This window comes from Haliaeetus leucocephalus, unplaced genomic scaffold (genome assembly GCF_000737465.1).
Source record: "Haliaeetus leucocephalus isolate CR32 unplaced genomic scaffold, Haliaeetus_leucocephalus-4.0 Scaffold506, whole genome shotgun sequence".
In the NCBI taxonomy this organism is placed as follows: Eukaryota; Metazoa; Chordata; class Aves; order Accipitriformes; family Accipitridae; genus Haliaeetus; species Haliaeetus leucocephalus.
In genome coordinates, this window is record NW_010972942.1 from 5,389,322 (window position 1) to 5,409,439 (window position 20,118).

The following is a 20,118-nucleotide window of genomic DNA, read 5'->3' on the forward strand; positions in this document are numbered from 1 at the left end:
AGTATGTGGTTACTGTAAAATGATTAGTTGTGTTTTTCCTGTTTTTTTCATGTTTTGATTCTAGATGCTTATGTAGAAATTGTTTTTAAAGGGTCTTACCTTGAGCCAAAAAATATAATCCATTTCATCCGTAAACTAGACTACTACTTTTTACTTGGCCCTGATACAAACCAAGCAGTTTGGTAGAGAATCTCGATTATTAACATCAGTCCGCTGGGTATGTCACTGATGGTTTTACATCATCTTAGCATGCTTTTTAACACCTCGCTTGAATAAACCTGGTATTGATGTGAAACTCTGCCACTGCTGGGTGGCTCATCTGAGGTGGAGCAGTGAACAGAATCTCTGTGGGAAATGGCTCAGTGGCCTGTCAGGTGCATATCACAGGTCTCTTCACCATTTCAGCCTAGAAAGCTCTTTGTGTTTAAGAGTTTAAAAGCCGATTTCTTTACAGGTTAACTTTCTCAGGCATATTTACTAAGCAGAAAACTACTGCATTTGCAAACAGCTAGCTTGTTTCATGTTTCCTGAATGACCCAAAATGATTTTAAATTGTAGCATGTATTTGTATTCTGGTCCGGATGATAACCATAGTTTTGTCTTTCATTGAAGAACGTATACATTCTGTTCTGTTACAATGTATTTTTGAATTTTTAAAAAAATCAATAAATACTCATATGATGTTTCATTTGTAAATGTAAAAAAATGTTATTTTCTTATTTGAATGGGTTTTTTAAACTTCTTTAGCTGCAGGGGACGTCTTTAAAATGTGGTTACTTAATTTAAATTCTTCTGAACTGTTTGTATATGATCTCAGCCATGTTCTATTGTAAGCCTTTAATATTAAGAGTTATTGGGACCAATCTATGGAAAAGTACTAAAAAATTATATTTTTATGGTTTATGACTTATTATTCTAAAGATACTTGTAATTGATAAGCAGTAGCTCATTGTCACTGGAAAACAGGTGTTTAGCTTGGATACTTTCAAGGCTCAGGCTTCAAATTACCAGCAATAATTAAACACAAATACTTAAAGCAAGCCTTTACAAACTCTGAATAAAGCATTTTTAGTGCTTGCTTCATATTTATGAATACGATCTACCAGTTAATTCTTTTGCAGTCTTTGCCCAGAGATTGTTTAAAGGAAAATTCAGCTTTGGTAAAATTGTTATTTTTAAGTGACTGTGGTATTTTGGTCATTGTTTTGTAACTAGATTAGGAAAGTTACAGTTATTTCTGCTGACTGTTTAAGTGCAGTAAATTATTCAGAGAGTTTGTTTAAATGGAAACATTTAGAGAAGCTGTTTACATGTGAATAACATGAGCCTCCAGTTTTTGCTGAGGCAAAACACAAGTTGCAGGTAGTCCAATAGGAAATTCCCCTGGGAGTTTCCATGAAGCAAAGATCGTAAAACTTAAAAAAGCCATGACTGAGTGCCCACAGTCAGTCTCAGTGCGCGGCTGCAGCCATACTTGGCTTGCTGCATTGGCAGGATTTAGCAATCTTAACTTTTTCTCTGTAGTGACTACATAATAAAACCTCGCACAGGATATAGTTTCTATGTGATGTATTCCTTTGATTGCAATGGTTACACAATTTATATCTTTTTTTCCCCTCCTCTACATTTGTTCAGTGCTTAACTGTTCCATTTTATACATTGATGGATTTAAATGTTTTGGGGCATTTCCAAATGTTTCTCATTTCCCCAACCAGTAGCAAAGACATACATTTCTGAGTGACTGCACGCACAAGAGAAGTTCTGCTGGACACTCTCGAGTCAGGTTTACTTGTGGCACATACATTTTAGCTTATGGTTTTGAGTTGTCGGCAGAGGTGGGCCTAAACTAAATTTCCACACTTTGTACGAGGGTTGACACTGAGCTCAAACCCTTCCCTACAGTGGCTTTAAACAAAACAAACACTCATTTTGCTTTGTTGGAGGTTGGATTTGGAAATCAGTCTAGGAGTGCTTGGATCTCACTGCTGAGATACATATGTGAGGAAAATTTCAGGGAAATTCAACCCTCAGTGAATTTCAAGGAAAGAATGTAATTGCAAATTTCTTGGAGCAGGTCAAACTTCAAAAAGCACCTAAAAACCATTTTCAAATTTGCCACATGCACTATAGATGCTAATAGCAAGTCATTTAGAGGTGTAAAATCATCTAAAAAGGTGGATGCTTCTTGGGATTTTCATAAACATCTGTGCAGATTAGGTACCTGACTTTCGGTTCACTTGTAAGCCTGGGCACCCTACACAGTGTTTTGCAAATTTGGGCTGTTGTCCCACACTGTGAACTCATTGCCTGAAGTCAGTCATACCTTTGAGACTTCTGCCCTGTACTGTGTTGTCTGATGCAGACATGTCCTCATGTGCTGTGGGTTGTCATTCTGGTGTGAGTGATAACTGTACTTTCCTCAGTGTCTTCTCACCGCTTTTGCTGAAGGATGTAGTCACTGACAGGAAGAGCAAAAAGGGGCAAGTCTGGCTTCTTCAGACTTGGCATAGTATGTGAAACAGCCATCAGCCGTAGCTTAGATCGTGCTGTGACCGTTTCCTGGTCTCTCTCAGATTTAGCTGTGGCTGCTAACGAGTGCAGCACCACAGAACTGGTGCCTGGCTTCCCAAGTGAAGGACGGTGGATGACCTTCGCATCTGTCCTGCCTGAATTTGCGAAGGTTTGTGAATCCCAATCCTGTTTTTACCCAAGATCTCTTTCTCTTTGACCAATAATAGCCCATGTGAACCTCATGAAGATCAACAAGGCCAAGTGCAAGGTCCTGCACATAGGTTGGGGCAATCCCAAGTGCAAATACAGGCTGGGCAATGGGTGGATTAAGAACAGCCCTGCGGAGAAGGACTTGGGGGTATTAGTGGATGAAAAACTGAGTATGAGCCAGCAATGTGCGCTCGCAGCCCAGAAAGCCAACCGTATCCTGGGCTGCATCAAAAGAAGCATGACCAGCAGGTCGAGGGAGGTGGTTCTCCTCCTCTGTTCTGCTCTCATGAGACCCTACCCAGAGTACTGCATTCAGCTCTGGGGCCCCCAACATAAGAAGGACATGGACTTGCTCAAGTGGGTCCAGAGGAGAGCCACAAAGATAATCAGGAGGCTGGAGCACGTCTCCTATGAAGACAGGCTGAGAGAGTTGGGGTTGTTCAGCCTGGAGAAGAGAAGGCCCCAGGGAGACCTTATAGCAGCTTTCCTGTACCTAAAAGGGGCCTACAAGAAAGCCAGAGAGGGACTTTTTAGAAGGGCATGCAGTGATAGGACAAGGGGTAATGGCTTTAAACTGAAAGAGGGTAGATTTAGCTCAGATGTAAGGAAGAAATTCTTTACTGTGAGGGTGGTGAGGCACTGGAACAGGTTGCCCAGAGAGGTTGTGGCTGGCCCATCCCTGGAAGTGTTCAAGGCCAGGTTGGATGGGGCTTTGAGCAACCTGGTCTAGTGGAAGGTGGCAGGGGCTTGGAACTAGATGATCTTTAAGGTCTCTTCCAACCCAAACCATTCTATGATTCAATGATTCTATAATATCAGGTTCACTGTCAGAACTTGTTGACAGTGTTCATGACAGTTAAATAGTTCCTGGTCTTTTTAATAAAGAAGAATTTGGGCCTGAAACTCTTTCTCAAGCAGATCAAGACACAGTCATGAAAATCAGATTTGAGTTCAGTGGGAATTTTTAATACAAAAGGAATGAACGAGGGATTCAGGGTTAAGCCTGAAGGAAATAATTGAGGTATAAATTATTATCATCACATCACAACTTTCATATCTTGAAATTTGATGCAGTTGCCTTTATGTTCCTTCATTAACCTTTTGTGTCCAAGTATTCTGACTCATTGATGATGGCTGAAATAACCATTTCAATTCAAAAGTTCTTTTCCAAAGCAGGTCACAATTAAGAAATGTTGCTTACTTAGTTAAATTAAAATTCATTAGACTTCACTAGATGGAAGCAGCTTTTCTTTTGTTAGTTCTTGTTCATTACATGACCCAGCAAAATATGCATACTTAATTTGCAAGAGCTCCCCGGGATTCTTGACATTAGCTATCTCCCTCCTTCTTTCTTACCTCTGAAGCTGTTTTTTACCTCAGTAAAAGCAACATCTTATCCCTTTTCAGTCTATCTTTTTCTCTTCCCACAGCAAGCGGGTTTTCTTCAATTGAAGTTTCATTTGTCTTTGCCAGCACATCAGGATATTTCTTTTTTATGATCTTCAGTATAACTTAGGACTGGAAAACTAAGACCAGATTGTTTACTTGTACAGGTTGTATCTCTGAAGGCAACAGATTGACACACCAGTTGTGGATTTGGGTAACAGGACTGCGGTTCGAAATTTTCCACAAACTTGTCACATTCACAAAAAAAGCCATGATAAATAAGATGGAGAAGGCTACAGCAAGACATTTACCAGTATCTTGAGCTCTTGAAGAGCACATATCTCTGAACTAGCTTTGAAAATTGAAAGAATTCATTGGTACAGATTGCAAGGTTGGGGGGGGGGGAAGAAGGGGAAAAACCCCAAGCATTCCCCATTGACTCCAGATTCAAATAGCTACAGTAAAGGAAATTATGAGACTTTCTTTATTGTTCCGGTGAGTAGAAATAAGGTGAAAGCATTCTGAGAAAAGCTTGGTATCGCATCTCATTCTAAGCAGAATCTTCCTGCTGAGGAGGCCAATGGGCAGAAATGAAAACACACTAACCAAGAATGCTGTGATGGAGGTGAAAGCTTCAATAAAGGCCTTTGAAGCAGCACGTTAAAGTGAAGCTTCCATGGCTTCCCAGAAAATCAGTGGGCATTTCCTGTCCCTGGCTGTCTGATGGGCTAAGGACTACCTTCCCATCCCAAATGTCCTGTCTCAGTTTTTACAACAGACGAGCTTTTTTTTGTTGTTGTTTTCACTTCCGTTCCTCTTTCAGGATAGGAAGCAGCAACTTCCCTTTGCTTCTTTCAGCCTTTCTCATGGCTCACTGCTTTGCATAAAGTGGCCCTCCACTGTGTCATTCACCTTCATTCTTCCTCCGTAGTTATCTACTGAGCCTACACTACAAAAGTTTTAGTTAGAAGTTTAATCGTTTTGTGGTGATTTTGTTCAAGTGATCATTTATTTAGGGGTGAAATGGAGCTGAGCGGTGGTAAACTGAACAAAAACCAAACCATCTCTTATGAGTCATGAATGGCTGATGTGATTTTCCTCAGATTCCCCCAAATCACTTTTGAGAAAAAAAAAGTAAAGTTTTACTGTGTTTTGCGGGGAAGGGTTCTATGTACTGAATCTATTATAATGAATATAGTTGTAACTATAGTATTAGTTGTCAGAGTCTATTTTCAAAGTTCCCTGCAGAGGAATGAATCAAAAGGTATGTTTTAGCAAGTCTCCAGCAAAAGCCAATAAGGGAGAGTGTAGCAAGTGCTAAAAACTAGAATGTAAACCCAGATGATACTGTTCTGTGCTTGACCATGTCAGCTGCAGAAAGGTTTGTGGCCACTGTCACCTTGGGACTGGAACACCAGAAAATGGGCTAGTTCTGGGGAGTACAAAAGTCTCATCACTCATTCATTAGGTTAGAAAAACCTAACAACAATTAAAGGAAGCTTTTGAAATTATAACATCAGGCTTCCTGGCATCATTAATGTAAAACGGATTTGAAGGCTATGTCAACAAACTGTTTTTATATAAATGCTTTCTTGAAGAAGATCTTATCTCCAAAAATCAGGAAAATTAGGATATTAAAAAATGAAGATGTTTGTAAAATAATGTTAGTGAATACTTTTGAAATAAGGCTGTTAAAGCAAATATTGCTTCATCCACATTTGGCGTCAACCCCCCCTATAATTCTATGTATATAACTGCATCTAACCCCCCCCCCCCGCCCCGCCCAAGGCATTGGAGACTTCTTTCCCAGCAGAATTGACCAGACTGCAAATATTAGTGAAATTTTTCTAAAATAGTAGTGTACAGTCAGGCCCAGAGGTAACTGTGATCAGCTGATTTGCTTTAATTTTAACACTCAAAAGGCGGTGGGAATTAATGACATTTATATTTAAAAATAAGTACTCATGAAACCCCTTGAAGTAGCTTGAGAGTGACTGTGCTGCTGTGTATTATCAATACCAGCTTCTGCAAAACAAGCTGTGGAGTCGGGCTTTTGGTTCCTGTCCCAGTGCCTTGGGTCTTAGTCAAGTTCACTAGCACTGTACCTGCTTATTGGTCAGATGGGTTTCTGTAAAATGATGTGTGGAATGATGTTGTGCTCTGTCATCACTGAAAGTGTTGAAATCTGAGCTTTTGCAGAAGGGTATTTATTATCTTCCAGTGTGTTTGTACTATGCCATGCTCAATGACCAGTACAATAATCTCAGCAGCGATGTTTGTCTCTTACCCACAGGGAGTTTAAACACCTTTAGAAATGGTTGACAAAGTCCTCATTATCTCAGTTTCTGTCTCTTCTGGATACTTTTTTTTTTCCTAATGTGAAGTTTGCACTTTCACCAATTACCAAACTATTGCCTGATGTTCAAATTACTATAGACTTTTGTTGTGGGTTAACCCTGGTGGGCAGCTTAAGCCCCACACAGCTGCTTGCTGACTCCCCTGCAGTGGGATGAGGGAAAGAATCAGAAAGGCATGAGTGAGAAAACTCATGGGTTGAGATAAAGACAAAAGCTGTGTGTGCAAGCAAAGCAAAACAAGGAATTAATTCACTGCTTCCCATTGGCAGGCAGGTGTTCAGCCATCTCCAGGAAAGCAGGGCTCCATCATGTATAATGGTGACTTGGGAACACAGATGTCATAACACCGAGTGTACCCCCTTCCTCTTTCCTTCCCTAGCTTTTATTGCCAAGCAGGATGTCATAGGTGTGGGATATCCCTTGGGTCAGTTGGGGTCAGCTGTCCCGGCTGTGTCCCCTCCCAACTTCTTGTGCCCCCCCAGCCTCCTCGCTGGTGGGGTGGGGTGAGGAGCAGAAAAGACCTTGACTCTGTGGAAGCGCTGCTCAGCTATAGTTAAAACAGTGTGTTATCCACACTGGTTTGGTCACAAAGCCAAAACATTGTACTATACAAGCTACTACGAAGAAAATTATCTCCACCCCAGTCAAAACTAGTACAGCTTTTTATGATTCACTGGCATCTTTACAGTTGTGTGCCACTGGGCAGAAGTTAGGAAATAGGAGATCTTTTATCCATGTGAACTTACAGTCATTGTGCTCTGAAGAAAACTTACACCCTTTTATCAGGTTATTTGCTACAAAACTTCCCCATTTATTCAAGAAAACTACTATTTTTGTTGTATTAAGAGGGAAAGAAGTTTTCTCCAAGGAAAGGCAGCAGGTCAGTCAGGATTTTATTGATAATTTTAGTGGCATCTCTGATTTGCACAACAGCAGGCTACCTGTTAATTGAGAGTCCTTGCTTGGCTCTCAGAAACTTGCAGGTGTCCTGCTACACTGAAAATCCACTTGACATGGAATGGCTATGTTCTGTAGGAAAGGGCTTCAACATCTCCAAACCCTAATTTATACATGACTAGCCAAAAGTAAGAAAACATGTTGGGAATGTGAAATAGAGGGAGATAAAACAGAACAAGCTGATAGCAAGAATTGTTCTTGAGAGAGCGAGCTTCATGTAAAAATCAGAGTGCCTGAACTTCATTGCATTCTGGTTTATAGGGTTTTTTTTTAATCAACTAACTTCAGAGGGAAGGTAGACATTGCCACAGCGGACAGCAGTGACCCAGGGTAGAGCTACAAGAAGTGGTTTTATCAGTTTCCATTTATTTCAGATATACTTCTGTGGACTGTAGACCATCTATCCATATTATCCTATTTTTTACCTCAAAGGAAGTGGAAATAGTGGTAGTCATTCTTCAAAAAAATGACTATAACAATCATTCTAATATCAGTTTCCATAAGAAAAGGTATGCAGGTTTGGAAACCTAGCATATTCATTCACAAAGCATAATGCAGGAGGTAATATTTGCTGCAGGAAGAATGTTTCTGAATTAACTAAAAAGTATACAGAATTAGGAAAACAAATGCAAATCTAGCTACAAGGGGCAGTAAATTTTCTAACACGAGGTCTCCAACTACCTGGCTTCTGGCCAGAAATCTGTCTAAACTAGCTTTCTTCTATTCTGGCCATTGTTACCTCTCTTCCTCTTACAAGGAAGAAAGCCCTTTGTTCAAGTGCTGCTGAAGTTTTGCTCTTCTTGCCTCCAGAAACAGCCAGGTGCTTCTTTTTTGTTTCAGTTTTTAAAAGGAAAGAAGGTAAATGGAGAATAACTGGCTAATGGCATTGTGTGGCTCCCCAGGTGTGGTGTGGATGTCACCTTGGTAACATTTTAGCTTTTCTCCTCAATGTCTTGCAAATAACCATTAAAATCCTCCCACATATCCCTGCACGTAACTTGGTCCATGGAAAAAATGTGAATTATATTTTCATAACCAATTTTAGGATTTAGGGGGGTTACGTATGAGAAAGTTTAAAAGCTGTCAGGATCTCTCAAAATACTGCAGCCAGCACTAAACGCACCGGGCCACATTCCCTGCCAAAATCTTTCTGAGTAAATCCTAACGTGACTTGATAACTTAGCTACGGACCTTGGCTTGGAATACAGCCAAAACTTTGAAAGACTGGAAGTTTCAGCTGGCAAAAATGTGAAGGTGCCATGGTGAATTCATAGTAGACTGGGGTTTAGCTTTAATTATAATAAGGGAACTCGGCTTTCAAGCAAAAACCCTTAAAAAGAGAAGCAACAAGAAAAGGTGGAGATGGAGAAAAGAGGCAAGTTACAGTTTATTCCTCTCACTATGACCTGAGGCCAAGGCTTTCAGAGGTTTTTTTGGCTGTCGTCTCCTTCAGTCTCATTCAGAATTGGGAGCACAATGAAGCAGGGTAATTTTCAGAGGTGAAATGATTGTTTCTTGTTTTAATTAAAGAAGGGTGGTTCTTTCCACATACTGCCCTATAACTAGGTTAGTGCACAAAACCAGTGCCTGTATCAGCATCAGACTTTTCAGCAAACTCAGGCAGCTGGTTTTGTACTCGCGGTTTCACAGCGATCCTGTTCCCTCTTCATTCATGCAGCGTTGGGGCTTTCACATGCAGTTTGTAAACAGAGAATGGTTAATGCTTGCTTCACTCTTCACTCCAGTGACAACCTTTGTAATGAAAGAGTGTACATGAAAACATTTTTCCATTGATGGTTTTGCTACAAAGTGCTTTTAAACCCGAACTATTTTCTCTTTCAAAACTAACCAAGTTCCTCTCTCCCTTTAGTCAGTTGTTCAGGATGATACCTGAGACACAGGCTCCTCCACAGATGCTCCATACCATGGTCGTCCTCTGTGTACTTTATTAGCAGAACACAAACTCCCTCACCTCCCTTCTTTTTTTAGGCCATGTGATGAAAACAGGAGATCCCAGGGTTGCCAGTTTTTCATATTTGCTTTGCTTGTGATTTTAAAATTAATTTCAACTCCTCTTCTTGAAAATACAGTATTGACATGAATGGATCAAAGGCAGACAAGTTGTTTGCACAAAAAACATGTTAGCTATAGCTTACATTATTTTGTAGTGCTTTGCAGTATTTTAATTTCTGAATAATTAATTTATTATTTTTTATTGTGGTTTTCTTACTCATTTTTGGGAGCGAAGATTGTATTCAGTGTTTTAACTCACTGAAAGTAAACTACTCTCTACTATGTCTACAAAAAAATACATCTTAGTTATAGAATAGAGGACGTGAACAGGGTAGCAAGGTGCTCTTCAATGTAAGTGTGATTTTTTATAGAAAGCCATGTCCCGTCTCCTGCTTTCAGCTTCCCTATCAGACAAACAGGTCTCTTTGCACTCTTGAATGCCAGCCATTGAAAATATGGTTACTTGCTTTGCATGTGCTCCACAGGAGCACTGTCTTTATAAATACATATCTGGGTTAAGGTTTAACAGATAGAGGGTAAACAGTAAGAACCCTACTGTACTGATAAACCCATACGCTCCTGCGACAGCAGCAGTGTTAGCTAATTTTCTCTTAATTAGAACCAAACATCACATCCAGAGGTAGGATAGACCCAGGTCTCCCTTGCTTGACTGAGCCAAACTTTCCAGATCTCCTGCATCACTGAAACAGGAGCTCTGAATTCAGAGGATATCTAAATAGCATGAAAAAAAGGACGTACAAGCTGCTTTGGCTCAGTTGATAAACTTGTTTTGCATTTAGCAAATATTTCATATATTCTCTCTGGGAACTGTATCAAGTAAGTTTTTTCACTCTTATTTGTACTTCACATGTTTTTATAGATGTCAAGTGTCTGCCTTACTATAGTCAGGAACTTAAAATACTACAGCAGTAACCCGTGACAATGCCTTTGGTCTCCTTGTTGTTACCTATTTATGGTACAGTAATGGTTATTTCTTAGTCTAAGCCCTAGGACTGTATTTTAATGAAGATTTAAGGCTGCGATACAGCTGCTATTCAAACTCTGTAAGAGGGGAGCATGTTGGAATAGCTCAAGATTTACTGCTGAACTGTCAGTCTTTAAGCTACCGAGCGTCTATACCCTTCTGTGCAGTAGCTACGGTGGAAACTTTGCCCACTGCTGTGAAGCAGACACAGCGATTAATGAACCTGAGGCGCGCTAATCAAACATATGTTTTCTTGACACAATGATTGTGTTATATATCACATCCGAATGTACAGGCCTTTATCTTTCCTTAATGATCTAGCAAGGGGGCTTTTTTAAATGTGGGTGTTTTTCATGCACTCCTTAGATTTGTTCCACAGGGGGTGACCATTAAAAACATCTGACGGGCATGCAGTTAGCCAGCTCCCTGCTGAGATTAGTAAAATACTATATTTAGTAATCGCACTACATCAAGGAACTCCAGCATTGCAGGAAACAGTTTGATTCAATGCTTTTTTTCTGATTTTTTGAAATTATTTTTATTGCATGTCATATTTTTTCACCCAGGACAATTTTTTTCATGTCAGTCTTGGTTTTTTTGTTTATGCTTCAACTTTTTGTAAAAGACTTTGTTCATACAATGGGATTTTTTCCCAAATTTTATTTTTTTTGTTTTTACTGTACTCCTGTTCTACTCTCGCAAATAAAATATATGGAATTGTAAAGCAGGTAGTAAGAATGCAAAGTGGAATTCAGAATCTCTCTCATGTTGTTCCATGTCTTAAAAGACTAATCTATTATTTGTTAGGAAAGCTCTATGGGTAATACAAGGTTTCATGCTTTTAAGTACTAGAATACTTAAAACACTGTGAAAGCTCCTAATATTGGCTTTGAGAAAATGGTTGAAATGAGCAAGTATACTTAATTTATTTTCGTGCCAGGAGTATTTCTTCACCAATAAATATGCATGAAACAGAGTCTGAGCTCAAACAAACAGGATTGTTGAATTTTTTTTTTAGTATATGACATGACTAAGAGTAGGTGAGCAACAGGAAGAGGAAGATACAAGACCAGTATGGAAAAGACAATCATTTCACCAGGAAGCTAAAGGAAAAAAAAAGTTTCATGAGACTTGTCCAAGTCATAATTCCTACCTTAACATTGGATTTTTGAGCCCGTTCTGGTTTGCTTGTCACTGTAAATCCAGAGCAACCTATGTAAAATCTTGGAAATTATTCCGTAAATTCAGGTCTAAATTGGGTGCTTTCACTTTAAGGGGCAGATTTAAAGGAATACCATCCTTTGTTCTAACAAAATAATCCAGGCTTGTCAATCCAGAAGATTTGTGTGTTGCTGAACATAATGGCATTTTATTACCTAGTTTATTTCTGTCTAGCATTCTAAGACTCCTGCTGATGCTTTGACTCAGAGTAGTTTTTGGTTTGGTAACATGAACTCCAGTGTCACAGATTACTTCTTTCTCTTAGTAATTCATATTATTTTTTTTTAAGTTATTAAATGTTCAAGAAAGAAAGTGTTTGGCCAGACAAAAGTTGTGTTTCAAACTGTGAACATCTAAGCAGCAGTGTGTGAAAATAGTAGCCTTTATTTTTGCTCCTCTCAGTCTCTTGTTAACACACAGTTAGCTCGTTTCTAACAGTAGTTTAGTATATTATAGTTAAGCTTAAGTACTATGTAGTAATATAACAGGTCTCACCTTCCTCAGTTGTGAATCAGTAAACCATAGCCCTTGTTCGTGCAAAAGGGTGGATGTTCAAATTCAGAAGTGCCCACTGAAGACCAGCAGACTATCCTGTTCCTGAAGTTAGGGACATTGTATTTACAGGATAATTTATGAAGATTAACTATGGTCATTTTCTGAAATTGCATATTGATCCACTGTGTTAAAGTAGCTTATTGCAAGACAAATCCTGCAATATTTTTACAGTTTCTGTCAGAACACTTGCACATAGCAAAGGGTATTATAATAAAGATTCAAGAGACATCTTTGCATAAATATGAAAGAAATGGGAAATTTCCTGCTTTTGGAGCAGCATTATGGTAGAAGTTACCTTAGACGTAATTTCTTATGCAGTTTTGTGCAGTGTAATTTAGTTTTTCCTTTGTAAAATAGCGTATAAGGTTGAGAATTTGGGCTATGCTATTCCACATTCAGTTGTAACATTGTAAACATTCATCTTACATCTTCCTTTATGTGAAGCTATAAATGTCCAGCAAAATATTTGCACCTCTTCAGTAATTTAAAATATTAAAAACAAGGGCCAAACTTCAACATAGTTGTCAAATGGTTTCAGACCTTTGCATACATTTCTATATACATACACCAGTGAGTAGCACCCCTCCATACATACTCATACCATGCAGCTTGTTCCTGACTGAAGCAATCTGTGAAAAGGATATACAGTTGCATCTCGTGCGAAAATCGAACATGAAAGCATACGTGCATGAGTAAATCCATGGCACGTACTTGTGGAAGAAAATACTTCTAGAATTTATTTCATTATTTTGGTGCCCAGGATGCACTTTTTGTTTTACACATGGAGGTTTCATGCCCTGCCCACACAGCACAATGGAGGGCTGTGTTTGGGATTCCTGAGCTGGTTATACATGATTTATCTCAGGTACTCCGCATATGCAGTTACCCAGGAGAAAAGCTAGCAGTGCTGTAAGGTTTTTCCAGTAAATGAACAGGCTTATTTAGAGTTATTGCCAGGATCTTCTTGTTGCACTGCTTTGTGCTGTGTAGACATACCTTGGAGGAGAATTACATGTAAATCACTCATAATAGTCGGAGACTGGAGTCTTGCATTTTACTCAGAAACTTGCACAACCCTTACTACAGACATCTGTATCCTTGCCATTATTTTCTAACCAGATCCTAATGCTGTTCTATAAAATCTCTGCTTATATGTTATCCAAATAAAACATTCTGAATTTTAATAAGTGAAATTTCATTACTGTTTAATCCTTAAAATTCACTGGGCTAATTTGTGAGTGTCCCTTACTTACAAAAAAATTGAAGCCTGAAAATTAGGTCCTGGACATAGATAGTAATTATTTTCATAACCCTCTTATTTTTTACCTCCATAATAGGAAAGGGAAAATGACCAGTTGTGGTTAGGCCAGAGGCCTTAATGATGGGTTATAGTCCCAGCACTGCCATTCACTCCTGCCAGTGCCGAGTGAATTTGGATGAGTCATTTAAAATATGTCCACAAAGTGTCCTTACCTGCCTAACAGAGTTATTGTGGAGATGAACTGTAGTTAAGCACTCTTACAGCGCTGAGGAACTTAGAAAAGTATTATTGTCATCGTGAATCTCAATAATGGCCATGTCATCACCATTGGAGCACTTGGCCAGCCTTCAGTCACCGCTCCTTGATCACAGATACTGAATCAAGTATTTGCTGTGCCTTCACGTTCCCCTGCCTTAGATGATGTGATATTCTTAAACCAGTTCTATAGACATTCAAGTTCCTCCCATACTTAGACATAATAGCATGGACATATAAACTGAAATATTTGCAACATACTGCTGGCTGAAAACCTAGAAGCATCTGCTGCTATTCAGACTATTTCATAACTATTTGACTACTACCATTTCTTTCTAAGTGCCTATTTTGGACATTCTGCTCAAATAGGTAAATACCTAGAACTCTTGGTTGACAAAAAACCCCAGACTTTGGATCATAGATCAAATTTGAAGAAGAAAGAAATAAAATAGAGAGTTTGAGAATGTAGCAGCTGGACTGATAAATAACAAAACAGGATTACCAGGAAATTGTACATACACATGCCAAACATAGAAGAAATCTGAATGTTTCTGCTGGCTGCACAAATCTGTAGACTAGAGAGTTTTGATGAAAGGACAAAGTTTTATTCTGTCCCCCATTCAAAGTCCAGTCTTTTGGGTTTTATATCACTATTCATATCAGTAACATAAAAAAGTGGGGGTTTTGGTTCAACTGAAGAGCTTCAACAGGGCAAGAGATAATTAGAGGACTGTTGTCTAAGAAATTACAAAGTAATGGCCTTGATATATTCAGATGTGGCCAAAAGTGCATCATGAAATTCCTTCAGGAAAGTTAAGCCTAGAAAGATACCAAAATTATGAATTTATTGCAATTTCAATATGGGACTCTAAATGGGGTATGGATCAAATCTGCTGCTGCAGATGATAGTGTCATGTAATACTAATCATAATTTTCCCTCTGGTTATCTCCTGTTCTTTCAGCTGGTTAGCCTTGCTTCGTTAGTGAAGTGTAACCTTATTCATATTATTCTCATTAAAAATAAGCCTACAAACATGCTATGCAGTTCAGAAAGTGCCATTTTTCCATTTCTCCATATGTGCTTTAAGACATGTACTTTTCTCAGTCACCAGATTTTGCCCCTTTTGCTATGTCATATTTGCAGTACAGAATCATCCTCTTGAGCTTTTCTGCCCCATTTCTCCACATCTCATTCCCACAACACGTACTCAGCAGAATATCTAGCTTGCAACCAGATACCACAGTTGTGGAAGCTTGATAAGTCCTTGTCATAACAGTAGTCCGTGACATTTAAAGAACTTCAGTTTATATTTGCAAGCCAAATTTCATACCTTTGTACCTCTTTCGATTAATCAAAGTTAAACCATTGTATATGTGAAGGGGCCTCTTGTGATTTCTAAGTAAGTAGTATGGCTTTTCTGGCAGAGAGCCACAAGCAATTTAGTAGGCACATATTGTGGGGGTTGAGAGGAAGAGAGACAGGGATAATCCAGAAAGCTTCAAGAAGTGCTGAGTGAAACCAATATTTCTATACACAGTACAAGAATTTTGCATTCTGTATCTTGCTTTTGGCCACAGAAAAACTGTTTTGATGTGTTGTCAGTAAAGTAATTCTGAAATATAGCATTGACTTGGTTTTCCTCTCACTCAGGCAGTTTTGCACTGGTTTTGCTTCAGCTGTCGTATTCCCACTTTGCACCTGTGGCAAGAAGAGTTAGGCACAGGGGATTTAATATGCACGGTGTGCAATTAAGTATCATACATCACTAAATCATTTCCACAGGAATAACTCTAATATGGTTCCTAGTTGTCTTCAGAAATTAATTTAATTAACTAATTAATTAATTAGTTTAATATTGTAGCCTAAATGTCAAGATGAGGCTTTATCATGTAACTTTTGCCTGAGAGCTATACAACTGTAAATAGATACTAACATAAAAGGTCTGTCTCCAGCAGAGCTGATCTCTCTTTCCATTTCTGACAGGGGTCACATAGCCAGTGTAAATTACCACCATAAACTAAATTCCACCTCTCCTGTAGAACAAAGTGCTCGATCTGCCTGTCTAGAAGCCGGGAGCTACGCAGAGAACTGTAATATTTCAACAATTCAGCATGAGTGGCAACCTGTTCTTAATAATGAAGCACTGGCAACATTTAATTTCATTTTGTCTCAACATATCAAAATCCATCCTTTCTTTAGGGGATTTAAGAACTGTCTGAAAGGAACCTGAAGACAAGGAGAATAATTCAAGTAGAAACACTATCTTCTTCTGTATTTCATGCAAGATTCAGGTTCAACATTCACATCTTAACATCAGTAGGGAATTGGTTACTCTTAGAAAAGGATATCCTAGACATCTCAAGAAGAATGTGAATTCTTCTCCATTTTATCTGTCATTTTGATTTAATTACAAAATCAAATTCAAATATGCAACATTAGCCATGTCAAAAGAGTTAGTGGAGTGTAGTAGAAATGGAATTACAATTAAAAAATTTAAAATACTATTGCCAAGTTTTTGGAGGTATAATGATTTACATGGATGTTTTATAACTAAGCTACAAAATGCTGTTAAAATGACACCTAGGCTGGAAACTATAACTTGAAACTGGATTCTTATAATTATATAGATACAGCATCTTGAATTCAGTCTCAAAGGTCTCAGAAACTGAAGAACACAGCACTTTAAAAACTATCTAACAGACATATCACAGAAAATTTGGCCCTAGTTCAGTATATGACTACCTAGAATATTTTACACACTCCTTGTTTTATATTAAAGATGAATTCAATGTAAATGTTTGGAATTCTTCTTACAAACTTGTTGAAAAGGGACAGTATTTTAGCATGACTCCCTTGTACAAACCTGGTGTTTAGCAGATTACGTATGTTATTCTGTTATAGGTACACTACAGTGATAGACAAAATGGCAAAGAGTGTATGACCTGTTTGACACTGTCTCCTGTGCAGATGACTTTCCAAGGTATCGGAAGCTCCATTGAAGCCAGCCATGACCAGGTATAATACCTTCACCCCACACTCTTGTAATTATATTAATATCTAGTAAGGCCAGAATGTCAGTATTAGTAAATTTTAAATTTCAACACAACTTGTGCTTTTCATATGGCATGTTCTTGTCATTGGGATTTGCCTATCTTGCCATAGTAAAATCCTGATCAGATCTTAAGAGTGACCTGAAAAGGAGACAAAACTATATTGCCTTTTACATATTTTTAAGACATATTAGGAAAGCCTGAAGAGCTTGCTTTGGTTTTAAAGTGAGGTTTCTGCAAAGATTTTGTTTGATTTTATGTATGTATCAGGTCTTGTCTATCCTATTTTTACTAGAAGATTACGGGTAGCTGGGAAAGCAGGGAGATGAAGCCATCATCTCTAGCCATCATCTGTCACAAGGAACTGGCATCTGAGAGGGGAAAGGGATTTTTAATCAGACTGTGTAAAACTTCCATTTTGTTTGGCTGTTCTTAAAATGTTTAATTCAAGCCTGTGGCGAAAAGCCAGGAGGAAAAAAAATCTCAATGTTAATCACTCATCACCCTGCTGCTTCAGATGGGAACTGAGGGGGACTTCAATTCTGGTCATCTTGTCCTCCAACACTCTTACGTATAAAAGCAAGACAAGACTTTGATACTGCAAAAGTTTTAAAAGCAAAAAGGAAACAAGTAGAAGAAAACTTTAAACCAAACCTTGCACCTTTCAGATCTTCAGTAGACTGGAAAAAGTACCATTTTTATTTGCCTTTGCAGGCCATCTTTAAATTGTACTGGGTTCACATTTACCATACATTTTATCAGACTCTATGAAAGATTCTCTAAGGAAAAAGGAAAAGTCATGTTAAGAATTATCAGAATTAGTTACTTTTGGGGAAAAGTTTCAGACACTCTTAGCCACATTTTCGATTGGTGGTTTTTTTTCATTGGAAGTTTCTGAGTTAGTTGTTCACATAAACTAAGCCCATTAGTTATTTACATAGTAACATGAGGATACTTCCTGTCCTTAAGTGTTTGGTGTTTTACAGTAATGGAGAGCTGTGGTAAGTCAGACCATACTTCGACATTCAATTCTCATCTCATCCAGCAACTTGTTTATGCTGTTCTAAAGTTGCTCTGTTTTTCTTTCAGTAAAGATCGCCTTTAGTTATAACTCAAATACAATATTTAGACATTTCAATGAATTTAAGGTGGTCCTTGTCAATTTGGTAACAACTACATTCTGGGCTACCAGCCAGCTTGGCCTTTGTCTTAGCATTTATTTAGGCTACAGTGTGATATGTAAACAGAAAAAAGACTTTGTAAGCAAAAAGCACATTTAAGCGACCTGAATAATTATATATTTAAGACATCTAAATGAAAAAGTGTTATTGAGCCTGCAAAGTCAAGCACCTAGAAATTAGGAAATTCCAGACTATGTGCAGCATTAGTTTGATCCCAAATGTACCCGTCCAGTGCTTCAAACAGGACATTCTAATGGGAGGAAAAAAAATAATGCATAAAATCACATATATAAAGGTTGTATCCTAGCATGTGCACAAATAGGTAGAATTACGTTTGCTTGGGTCATTGTGTAGCTAGAATTCCCTAATCTTATTTCAATTTGAAGTTTAAAAAATGTTCGTCATTGCTTTTAGTTATGTAATTTTCCACAGGGTTCTTAAAAAGGAAAGAAAAATGTTTTGTCATTGCATGATGGCATGTTTGTTGCGTTACGGAACCCACATCAGTCATGCAAATATTTCATCTGAGCTGAGAGCAAAAGAAAATAATCATCTAAAAGCCAAGTGCCAACCGGTGGGTCGCAAAATAGATCCACACACTGGACAGGATTCACAAATTTCTGCTCGTCCCCTTCCTAAATATTAAAGGAATTCCACTTTCTGTGGAAGAAGGATGCTATTGACTGGTTGTGTTTGATAAGGGGGGTGGCAGGACTGGATTGAAGCATTATTTGCCATCACCTGAAAAAAACAGAGAAAAATTAATCATTAGCAAACAAACAGAAAGCACATCAAGTGTTCGTCAGGCACTGGAATTAATTAATTAATGACAAAATTAGAGCTCTTACTGGATTAACTGAAAAAAAAAATCCCCTTTTCTTTCTTGTTCCTGTGTGATTGGTATGATTTTGCTTGGTTTTCTACAATTTTCCTCACAGCAGGTTTATTTGATACCATTATTGTTCTTATAAAAGTAGGAGACAGAACTGCTGTACCTTTGTTAAGCTGAATTATCCACATTTTAACATTTCAAATGAAATAAGTGCAATATAGCCATATGCTATAAAACTTAAATTCTAGAAACTCTTCTTTAACTTATGCAATCTGTTACTTTTAAATCATCTCTTTTGTATTGTATGGTAGTTAGGGTGGACTAGTCAACTGCAAGCCTGTGACTTCAATGGAGGCATGTTGATTTGTCAGTTATGAGGCCTGACATAGTTTGACTTCAAGATCTGTCCACTTCTGTGCTTATGAAGATAATTTTTCTCAGGTTCATTCTAAAATATAACTTCTATAATTTCTAGGTTTTTTTAATGTAAAAGTGTCTGAATGAGACTCTGGAATAGTTTGTGGGAAAGTGGTGGAATCTGTTGTGTGAGAATATCTAATAAAAAAGCTGTATAACAGATTTGTCACTACATTGTGGCAGAAGAACCACAGCTGACCACACACACCTGGATCAAAAAAAGAAAGAGAAATGAAAAAAGAAAAAAAAAAAAAAAGAAGAAAAACAGGTTCCCTATGGGATCTCCAGCACTATAGTCTACCTTTTAGATTGGGCTTGCCTTGTAATATATCTCTCCATGCACATCCAGTGGGGAATTTGTTACCCAGCAGATACCAGTGTGGTTACAATCCTATATAAGTATATCATCTTGCTTTTTCAAATATGCCAAGACTTGACACAGCAGTTTTTCATGTCACTTACTGTTTTCCTCTACTCTGTAGGGAGTTTTCATTCTTTAGATTGGTTTAGCTTGTGATTTTAATGAGTTTAATTTTTTTCCCCACATACTTCATTTGAGCAATTTCAGATTAAAATAAACATTTCATTCTGGTACACTAATTAGTGTGTATTTCAAATGTCTGATTGACAAGGCATATCTCATTTGGTCATGAAGCAGTATTTTGGAAGCAATTGCTGGTCTTTCATTCTTTCTTTTGGCAAACAGTAAAAAAGGGAAACATTCCTAAAGTACTACTGCAGTCTAGCCTGCCACATGTTTTGTTGGGTTTTGCATTCAGGTATGCTAACCTCTTTAGTAGAAATTTAACGGGTTTTAGAATATTTTTTTCCTGAATGATTTATTTTTCTATTTTCTGTTTCCCAGTGTCTGACTATAACTGTAAATTTCTCTTTCCTTAATGGCCACTATTCTTATTTTTTTTTCA

General features: G+C 38.1%; 1 protein-coding gene across 2 annotated transcripts in view; it reads left to right on the forward strand.

Moving 5' to 3' along the window:
* STAU2 (staufen double-stranded RNA binding protein 2) overlaps window positions 1-20,118 on the forward strand; it is a 175,311-nt gene that overhangs the window by 96,147 nt on the left and 59,046 nt on the right. For both annotated transcript variants that reach the window (XM_010575882.1, XM_010575883.1), the window contains exon 13: window positions 16,614-16,727. In XM_010575882.1, coding sequence (XP_010574184.1) covers window positions 16,614-16,727 — 114 coding nt within the window. The remainder of the gene's footprint in view (window positions 1-16,613; window positions 16,728-20,118) is intronic.